Here is an 11,480-nt window from a genome sequence, read left to right as displayed (position 1 = left end):
ACACGAAGAGGCGTATTGCGTCCATGTCCACAAATTTGGCAACATTAGGGAACAAGACAATCCCATACACGCAAAGAGCCAACACAACATTGAAACCCCTCTGGTTACCGTCTTCCAGCTTCTTCTTTGCTTCTCCCAGTAAGAAACTCAAATGAAAACCACTGACTCCTCCCTTCTGACACATATTAGCCTTCAAGACTGATTCCCCCAAATATGTGGTTGAAGCAACCAGGCTGAGATCGGGCAGAAACTCAGAACTGTAGAACAATAACTGTGACCTGATAGGAACTCTGAGAAAACTGGCAATCTCCTCCAGAGTAGGGACCAAGATATAATCCGGGAATGTGAAACATCTCAGTGGAGGGTCATAGAACTGTAGCAGTGTGAATAGGGCGTCATGTTGATCTTTGGAAAGAACCGTGACGAAACTTAGAATCAGACCGTAATCCTTTCGGAATCCTTCTAGAGAATCAGGATCCATTAACTTCATTAACTGTTGAATGGGCTCCAGACAGACCACCGGAAACTTGTAGGCGACATGTCTCTTTCTGCCAATATCCATCTTAAGAGAACCAGAAAAACTCCGACTGGAATCAAGAAGAAGATGTAAACCCCCTTGAAATGGATAAACATGTGTTAAATGATATGAATGCAAATGATGTGATGATGTGAATGCAATGCAATGGCATGTCAATCAGGATTGTTGTATCTGCTTGAACATCTGTCGAGTTACACTGTCTGAAGAGAAAACCACTGAGGAATATAATACAAGATCAAAGCTCTGCTCCAGAAAACCGGGTTGGTTGGAGGTTAAGGTTTCCTGAATTTAGCCCGCCCCTCACTGGTATGTTCTAAGAACAGAAGTTCGTCAACTTCAGCCCTTCAGTCGCGAATAATACGTTTACCACTGAAGGTTTGGCATTATTACGGGATAAAAGACCTCCACTGACTCCCCTCAATAGGACATCCTAAAGCAAGTTTCCAGTCTCGGGGTCCTCGGATTGATCAGCGAGAATGCGCCCACCAGAGCTAACATAATCACGTCTCGGAGGAGAGGCCTCGACTGAGTTCTCGGGAAATGGTCACCAGAGTCGACGATTTCTAAAGGAACATCATGTCGTTACGGAACATCCGTAGGACATAATATATCCAAGAGAAACCTCGTCTGGGTGTGGTTCTTCACGAACGACTTAACGTAGCAACATGCCACACAAGCCTCATGATCATCCACTCTAAAACCTGTGTGTACACTCAAGCCTGGGTAATGGGCTTATCTCTCGTAGAACATCCCATCCCAACAAACAAACAACAGCTCCAACAGATACAACAGATGAATGCAAGCAAGTAAGTAAATAAAAGTACCAAAGCATGAACACCCAATGAACCAGAAATCACAAAAGCTAGGAGGGACTCGCTTAGGGAAGATGGACCAGCAAGAGGTCAACTTCTTTAGTCCCCAGCAGAGTCGCCAGCTGTCGCAACCTGAAAAATACAGTGCGCGAAAAAAACAACCGGCGAAAGAAAAAGACAGAAGAGTCGCCACCTTGCGTTATTCATCCCAAAGGAGGGAAAGGAAACGCTCGAAGTAAACCTGAAAAAGGAAAGGACAAGACGGGGTCTCGCAACCAAATCTTGGGTTCGGGAGTCGGTTATGCGAAGGGAAGGTATTAGCACCCCTACGCATCCATAGTACTCTACGGGATCCACTTTTGTGGTTTTTGTCTAAAGGGTATGGGTTTACCTAATGTGTTTATTTACTAAAAAGGTTAAGAGAAATGACTCGCGCGGATGTCGCATCCACTGCATACGTATCTCATCTGAATATGAGAATCAGAGTCTTCGTAGCTCGGCTGACCTATGGGTTGGGGGATGTGTGCTCGCTAAGACATCGCGTCTTATGCCTACGTATCTCATCTGGAATGAGAATCAGAGCAAGCCGTAGTTCGGCTAACTACGGGGTTGTGGATTGGGTTTTGGACGAACGACGTCACTACGCAATCTACCGGATGCTCGACCTTTGGAGACTTACTCGCCTGTAGTAGAAGGAGTAAACGTGTTGCTTTGGGTTTTAGGGTTTGGGATGCTCGAGGGCAAACAGGCAGTCCTTGACGAAGGAACCGCGCTACATGTGGGGATATGAATACAAAACACAAAACATGTATCTCAAAGTAAAATGCCACCAAGGGGCTCAAACATTGCCTCCTATCGAGGTCTTCCAGCTAAGAAAGCGATAAAGTACGAGAAAAGGAAAAAATTACCACACGGATAAAGATCCGAAGTTACAGCAATTAAAGGATTAGCAACCTTGAGATCTCTCCAGCTAGACCATCAAAGAAAATCAGTCAATACGATTAATCAGGATAAACCTCCGGATGGTATCCCTGCAAGAGTATGTGAGCCCTCACGAAAACTCAACAGAAAGGTTAGACAAACAGGACAAAAAGATAGGGTAATCAAGGGTTGCCCCCAAATCAAAATGTAACCACATGAATCATGCCATTAAAATTCACAAAAAGGACATGCATCAAAAGGTATCAAATTCACCCATAATACCTCATACATTTAGAGCATTCAAATTAAAGGCATAAAGGTGATGGATATATGGCAAACCTGATGAGATTGATTGATTAAGATTGAATGGTACGGCCGGGTCTGCAAAGTAATACTAGGGTTTGTGTGAGGCGGAGTGAACTTCTCAAGGCTGCCTGAAGGTCGCTGCAGAGTAGTTCCTAGGTTTCCTTCTCTCAAAATCTTTCTCCAGGGAATCTCCCAGTGTAACTCCCAGTGTGTTTTCCTCTACTGAAACTTCAATATTTATAGACTGATTTTCGTGGGTAGTGGGCTCAAATGAGGGAGACCCAAGTCCAAAAAAAATTGTTATATTTTATTTATTTATTTATTTTTAACTTCTTTTTTTTCTTTTTTTTTCGTTTTTTTTTTTTTTTTTTAAGTTTCTTGGATCTAATTCTGATTGACATGATGAAATGCAATGTATCTAATGTTAAATGACCTAAAAATGAATGCATGCATGAGGTGTAAAGCGTATGCTTCCAGGAAAAATGAAGGGTAAATTTTGGGGTGTTACACTCAACAATCTCAGATAATCGATCAATTTGAACCTATAGATTCAGATGAAGTCGAAGACGTAGATTCAGATGAAATTGAAGGTGTGGATGCAAATAGAAGTTGATGTTGTTGATGATGAAAAAGAAGAAAGTGAGATACAAGTTGATAATTTATTGAACACCAACACTGAAGATGACGATAATCAAGCTCCATTGTCTCCAAGTCATGTATATTTCCCCCCTCAACATATGACAAACTTGAACTTGGATGACAATGAGCCATCCTTTGATATATTTTGCAACCCGTATATGCGATCAGATAGTGAATTAAAAGTGGGAGACCATTTTCGCACTAAAGAAGACTGTGTGCGAGCAATCAAAAAATTTCACATGGAAAACTGTGTTGATTATATCATACATCGCACATATGCGAGAAGGCATGTCATTCATTGTCGTAATGTGATTTGCACGTTTCGTCTGGTAACGTCTTACAGGAAGAGGAGTGATTCATGGCAGATAAGTTCCATACATCCACCTCATACCTACATCGCCACTAATATTTCACAAGATCACCGTAAATTAAACTCTGAATTGATATGTCAAGACATTTTGCCTCTTGTTAGCAATGACTCGTCAATGAAGGTGAGTATAATAATCTCTCATATCGTTACACAATATAATTAACTCTCCCATACAAGAAAGCGTGGATTGCAAGAACAAAGACTATTGAAAAAGTATTTGGACATTGGGAGGATTTATACAATGAACTTCCAAAATATTTGGTTGCGCTTAAGACATATGCTTCGGGAACTGTTACCATTTTGGGGATATTACCAACATATACTCCGGACAGAACTTGTGTCAGTGAAAATAGAATATTCCATCGACTCTTTTTGACGTTTCAACCATGCATCAAAGATTTTGCATTCTACAAACCTATTCTTCAAATTGATTGAACATGATTTTACGAAAAAATAGAATGGCAAATTACTTATAGCAGTGACACAAGACTGCAACAATAACATCTTTCTAATTGTCTTCGCTCTGGTTAAAGGTAAGACTCTTGGTGGTTGGAGTTTTTTCCTTAAGAATCTCAGAGCACTTAGCGATGAGATCATTCCCACACCAACTTCAAAAATATTTGTTTCCTTTTTTTTTTTTAGCGTTTTGTTGAATAATATGAGTATAATATTTTAAAAAAATAAAAGACAAAATGAAGAATATAGTGGTGGAGAATGCAATGGTGACAGCTGATAGGGATGGCATAAATACGAAGAATATTTTCAAAAACTGTTCATAATTATGGGTTAGATAGTTATCTTTTCTTTTTAATATATGTTTCTATCTTTGGAACTTTTTTATATATAATGCGAAAACAATTTAATGAAATTTTACTTAATGAATATTCCTAATGTTCCTGGGAATATGCCATTGCATGGGCGCAAGATTACATTTTTTTATTTACCGATGAATATATTTTTACTAAACGGTTTATAATTTTATTTTTTAAATATAAAATTAATAATTTTTCTTAATTTACAGGAAATTCTATAATTTGTTCAGATTTTTTTAAAAGAATTTTTTTAAAACATTACATTTTGTTTCTGTTCGTTCCTAGGATGTATGTGACTTTACTCTTCTCTCCAAACTCTTATACTGTACACTTGCGTGATGATAAAAATGCAGCACAAATATTTGAAGTGTTTTTGTTGAATCTGTTCCGTATCAATTTTTATCTTCATTCCTCACAACACGTGAATATGGAAACTATTGGAAGCCTGTGGAAGACGGTTTTACCCTTATGGCTTCTCTCTCTATTCTTCACAGTTCAGTCGTCATCTTATCTTCAAAATCAGACATCGTCAGCCATACGATTCAAATTGGAGAGGCAGATTACGATGCGAGCAGGTGCGCCGTTAAAGGTTGCACTGTTTTCGGACCTTCATTTTGGAGAAGACGCATGGACAAACTGGGGACCACTTCAAGATGTAAACTCCATCAAGGTGATGAATACGGTGCTCGACGATGAATGTCCAGGTCAGAAGGTGATGAACATGATGTCTGTTGGTTTCATGTGGTATTATCATCTTCAAAATAATGATGTTAAACTAATTGTATGGCAGATTTTGTGATATATCTTGGAGATGTCATTACGGCTAACAATATTATGATTGGAAATGCAAGTTTGTATTGGGATCAAGCAACTTCGCCGGCAAGAAATAGGGGTATACCTTGGGCAAGTGTATTTGGAAACCATGACGATGCTTCATTTCAGTGGCCATTACACTGGTTTTCTGCTCCTGGAATTCCTCCAATTCACTGTTCTCAAACAGGTGCTTCATACTGAGGTCTTTTTTCTTTTCTTTTTTTTCTATGGTTATGTTTATTTGTGGTCTCTCGACATCTAATTGCTGCTGCAACTTCAATTGTGACCATAATGTTAAGGATATTTTTATTCCACTTTTTTTTTTTTTTTGGGTTTTAGTCCTATTCTGATAGACTTCTATGATACATTCTTCTGATTATCATCTTGACTTCATTATCCATTATTTAAGTTTTATTTGATTTGTGCTTGTAGTCTCTCACACTCTTTTTCATGAGATTAAATGTTAAAAATATCTTAATCGTAAAGCATATTTGATAAATTTCAGCGGAAGAAGAATGTAGCTTCAGAGAAACAGGAAGATTGGAGCTGATGAAAAATGAGATCAAGCACAGTGCATCATTTTCTAGATATGGTCCAAGAAACCTCTGGCCCAGTGTATCAAATTATGTCCTCCAGGTTTTGGCCCCAGATGATCTGCAATCACCGGTGGCTTTCCTCTACTTCCTGGATTCTGGTGGTGGTTCTTATCCAGAAGTCATATCTAGTGGCCAGGCAGAATGGTTTCTGCAGAAAGCTAAAGAAATTAACTCTGACTCTAGGTAGACTAAGAAAGCATTACATAAAAATAAAACCTTATTCTCAAAATAAACTTATCCAATATCAACGAAACATTAGATTTGTTATAGATGCGAGTAACTTTGTTGATTTCTAATCTTTGTTGTTTAAGTTTGTGAAGTAAAATATATTGAAAATAGTTGATAAAAGTTTCTTTCTTACTTTGTTATCTTCCTTTTTTTCGCATATATTGCTAACATTATATTGTCTATGGCAGGGTTCCTGAGATTATTTTCTGGCATATACCAAGTAAGGCCTATGAGGTTGTGGCTCCCAAGTTTGGTATACCAAAGCGTTGTGTTGGTTCTATCAACAAGGAAAAAGTTGCAGCTCAAGAAGCTGAAACGGGGATCATGGATCTTCTTGTGAAAAGAACCTCTGTCAAGGTAAGGCCAAAGCCACCATACTATATATCTACAATGATTATTGAAATATATCCATAAAGTTTAGTGTTCCTTTTGTTTGGTTATTGTTAAGTTTGTGGCTGTTTCATTTTTAGATTTTGTGAAAAGATGAGAAACTGTCAACAGGATCGGTTTATCAATTAAGGTGTTTTCTTTTTGATAATGGCAGGCAATATTTGTTGGACACAACCATGGATTGGATTGGTGCTGCCCATACAAGAAACTATGGCTATGCTATGCTAGGCACACTGGCTATGGCGGATATGGTGATTGGCCTAGAGGAGCTCGAATTTTAGAGATCTCACACAAGCCTTTTTCTCTACGATCTTGGATAAGGATGGAGGATGGCAAAGTGCACAGTGAATTTGTCTTGAGCTGAAACTTAAGAGTAATCACATATGTGTAAAATCTGGCAAAATACTTAATTACAAGGTTGTTAAGAACAAAAACTTGTTGAGAATTGTAATTAATGAATGATTTTAGGATCGTGTTAGCTTGTGGTCTATATTAAGGAGATTTCAAATAAAAATTTATATAAAAATAATAATTTTTTAAAGAGCAATAATATTCCCACATCCTTTTCTACAACAAATATTTATATCGTATTTATTATTTACTGTATGTATACTGTAAATAGCGTATTTTTAAAATAAAATAGAGAAAAACTATGAAGACATTAAAAGTTACAATCATTTAGACATACCTTTAATTTTTTTAGTAATATTTTTTCCTTGATTTTTGTGTCACAATAAAAATGATTTGCAATGCGTATGGTGTAAATACGGTGCAGTGGACTTTAGTGTTAACATAGATAAAATAATATATTTAAAGTTGTTAAAAATTTTGGTACATGTGACTATGAACGATGATTTAAAGTAGTTAAAAAATTTGATTAATTAAATATAAAAAATTGATCAGTGAAGTGAGGAAGTTGTTGAATAAACATTTAAATATTAAAAATAATTATTAATAATAAAGTAAAATTGATAATGAAAAGTAAAAAATTAATTAATAAAATTATGAAATCAGTTAATAAACTTTTAAATATTAAAAGTAATTTTGAATTTCCACTAAAATGAATTAATATAAATTATAAAATTAGTTAAAAAAGTTATAAAATTGATTAATAAACATCTCAATAATATATATATATATATATATATATATATATATATATATATATATATATATATATATATATATATATATATATATATATATATATATATATATATATATATATATATATATATAATATTTTAGTGTTCATCCTATTAATGAATTTACAATAAGGTGAAAGTGTAAGTAATAACATTTTTCTTTTTTAAATTCTTAAGAAATTGAATGCAAGACTTTTAAGACTGATTTTTTTATATTAAGTTTCTTTAAATTGTGGTGTATACACCATAACAAAGGCAAGATTTAACATTTCTCACAAATAGGGGTGTTCGTGGTGCGGTTTGGGCGGTTTTGACCATAAAAATCATCCGAATCGCAAGAGAAAAAAGTATGCGGTTCGGTTTGGTTCGGTTGGCTTTTAGAAATAAAACCAAACCAAACCAAACCAAATCAATGCGGTTTGGATTGGTTCGGTTGGTTCGGTTTTTTATAATATTTTTATTTAGCCATACATACACCTATAGAGACAACGTAACTTTGTGTTTAGCCATTCATAAATTAGTAAATAACATCAAAATTCATCATATTTAGAGAAAACCTTCTCATTCAATATACAAGAAATTAGATTAGAAAAAAATGGAATAAAAAATATATATAAAATAGTAGCATAAAATAATATCAAAAATATTATAATAAAATATAAAAAATATATGAGAAGAGAGATTAGAGAAGATGAAAAAAAAAACATAAGAGATGCGAGATTGAGAAGAAATGTGCGATAAAAATATAATTAGAAGATAAAACAATAATATAAAATATGAAAAAGAAAGAACATAAGAGAAGAGAAGATATATTCGAGTAGAAAAGGTGAAATGTACATGGCAAAGAAGACGAAAAGAATGTGCGGTACTAATAGGAGAGATTTAAGAAGGTTGAAATTGAAACCCTAAGTGTGAGTAAGAGAAAATCGTTTGTAATTGTAAGGTTAAGACATACTAGGTTTAAGTTTTGGATTGGATATGGGATAAGTGAAGTTTAGATGGTAACGTAATGCAGTTTGGTTTGGTTTAGTTCGGTTTGCAAAATACAAACCGCAAACCAAACCAAACCGTGCGGTTTTGTTAAAAAATGACCTAAACGCATCCGAACCAAATGCGGTTTTTTGCGGTTTCGGTTTGGTTTGGTTTGGTTTGCGGTTTTCTATTGGGTTGGTTTGGTTTTGAACACCCCTACTCACAAACAGTAAAAGATACAAAAAGAGAGAAAATAAAAAAGTGATTATATTAATCAACCTGTTTTACAAAAATGCTAGTCCTATCTATTTATACAGGAAATTATGACAAGTTTGTTGTAATAAGAAACTAATCCGAACAAAATAACTTAAAGATAAAAATGTTAAACATATTAATCTAAATATGTTTGATGGACATATTAATCTAAATATATTTAATGAATATGGATTCCTAGTTTTTGAGATAAAATAGTAAACAATTCAAGGTTCATAGTGAAACGCTTTAGTGAAAATGTCAGCAACGTGTTGAAATAAATTTATAGACATTATATGTATAATCTTAAACTGAATCCTGGTTACGAATCACATGATAATCCATTTCAATGTGTTTTGTACGTTCGTGGAAGAATTGGTTGTTAAAAATGTGAATGTCTGAGTTGTTATCAAAGGAGATAAATATAGGTATTGGGTGAGAGATGTTCTGGTCTTGGAGAAGGTACAGTAGCAATTATGCCTCCCAAGTAGCATTTTCCAGCACCCAATATTATGATTCTGAAGACGATCTAGAAACTACAAGTTGGTTTTTGTTTTTTCAGGAAATGAGAGAAGTCCATAAGTAGAAGCCAAAATCAGTTGGAGACCGCCTAGTATCTTTGCAAGAGCCCCAGTCTAAATCTACAAATGCCATCAGGGTTGTAGAATAGTTTGTCTTGAAGAGTAAGCCTTGAGCAGGAGTTGATTTTATGTATTTTGAGGATTTGAAAGGAATCTTGTAGACGGGTTTTAGTAGGATTTGAAAGAAATTGACTTAACCTGCAACAGAGTAACTAATATCAAGTCTAATATGTGTTTAATGTAGTAACTTACTCATAGACTTTTAACAAATGTGCTAAATGTTATCGGAGCAATAAAAATATGTTCGTATCCATAGGGATTATGCTATTTTAATAATATGATTCACATGCTATTGAAAGTAAAATTGGGGGATTTACAAGGTTTGATTTGATAAAATAAATGCGTAAATAAACTATTGGAAACTTGATCAGATTAAAAGAGATTAGACCTTGTTTAGAATCCCCTATATGTTACTATTAATGATGGTGTCTATTTGCGCTAAGTTGATTTTTCAGTGATTATGATGGTTTAACTTAGCAACTATATCCAATTCCTTGATGTATAACTCACTCTTCTAAACTACAACATCCCTAATTCCTTAGGCCGGTTGGATAGTTAAAACAAACAATATTCAGTGCGTTAAACCTTAAGTCACAACTTATAATTTCTTATCCCTAGTTAATTACTAAGTTGGACAGTTATTTTAGACCAGACTCGTATAGTTATGTCCAGTAATCAATACGATTCAAGGTTCGATATATGATTTCGTCAACACATATAAAGTAATGAACATGAAATTAATTGAATAACAATACTGAATTAATCAAAAGTGTCAATAGTACAATACCTAGACATGTGATCCAATAGGTTCATCTAATAAACTCAAATTGATAGAACTTTAGCTACTCATACTAATAGGAATCATAACTGAAGAAATAAAGAAACAATACATGATTCTTCAGATAGAATTTGACTTTCGATGATGAAAACCTTTGTTCCAAAGCTTTTAACTTTGATATGCCGTCAAAATCCTATGCCAAAACAACCCAACCAACTTTTTCTATACGTTTCTCCTTTTTATAGAAATCAAAACGTGCCAGCCAATTGGTCACATCGTGCCAAAATGTCTTTTTAAATCACTGTGATGTCCTGTGTGAGAAACGGATCACGTCGCAATAAATTTTCATCGCGCCACGAAGTGAGTTAAATCTTGCCATGATCTCCACACGAAAACTCCAGTGGCAAGTTATCATTTTTCTTCACAATTCTTCATTTTCATCTTTTTGCTCAATTCCTCACTTCTTCATTTTCTTCCTATTTTTTACTCAAACTTAAAAATAATCAACTGGAAATGACTAAAAACAAATGCAAATTCTTATTAAAATTACATGATAATAATGTGTCATCATAATCCCAAACTTACAATATTACCTATTCTCATGGAACTCATTCATAATTGTTATCTTCCGCAGAACTTTGTACTTACCAACCCAATAAGAAACACCAATCATAACAAAGTTATCACTTATATTCCTTGCTTTTATTCAGTATAATCCAAAGAGTTTTTCTTAAACTTTATATATACTCAACTTTCTCTCAATCTCACAGTCCACTCTTATTTGAAAAAAATATGGTAGACACCCATTCATATATAAGTGACATCAAAAATATGAATTTGCAAGATTTCTAAAAAAATTGTCACTTTCTATTTGAAACACGCTTTTGAGGTCTTTCAAAGGTAGGAATGTGGCTTATGTCAGAGTGACATATTTTTTCCCGATAGGTTTAATTCCTTGGAGTTACGTACCGCCTTCCTATTTTCACACCATCATTACATATTCTTCTTTTTAACTAATGGGTACTATAATTTCGAATATATTTTTCTTTTTAGCATTTTTTTCCCGAAAACTATAAATTTGAACATTATAAAGACTTTTTCTAGCTTATATTAATTCATTTTCTTTTTCTTTTTCATCATCATTTTTTTTCTCCGAATTATACCACCCATACTCCAAACTTAAATCATTGCCCATTGGATGAACTAGAAAAATAATAATCTACCTAACTCCAAGGAGGGTGGAAATATTACTCTTTTAGTCCATCGG

The 11,480-nt window shown here is 34.5% G+C and overlaps 1 protein-coding gene across 1 annotated transcript; it reads left to right on the top strand.

Moving 5' to 3' along the window:
* Window positions 1-4,657: 4,657 nt before the first annotated feature.
* On the top strand, window positions 4,658-6,903 carry LOC127096018 (probable inactive purple acid phosphatase 16). The gene is made up of 5 exons (XM_051034645.1): window positions 4,658-5,102; window positions 5,189-5,398; window positions 5,717-5,990; window positions 6,224-6,392; window positions 6,580-6,903. The coding sequence occupies exons 1-5, from the start codon at window positions 4,685-4,687 to the stop codon at window positions 6,787-6,789; spliced, it is 1,281 nt and encodes a 426-aa protein (XP_050890602.1). The 5' UTR covers window positions 4,658-4,684; the 3' UTR covers window positions 6,790-6,903.
* Window positions 6,904-11,480: the final 4,577 nt, after the last annotated feature.

The sequence above is a fragment of the Lathyrus oleraceus genome, chromosome 6 (genome assembly GCF_024323335.1).
Source record: "Lathyrus oleraceus cultivar Zhongwan6 chromosome 6, CAAS_Psat_ZW6_1.0, whole genome shotgun sequence".
Lineage (NCBI taxonomy): Eukaryota > Viridiplantae > Streptophyta > Magnoliopsida > Fabales > Fabaceae > Lathyrus > Lathyrus oleraceus.
The sequence above is the reverse complement of the archived record's forward strand: the minus strand, read 5'-3'. Positions and strand labels throughout refer to the sequence as shown.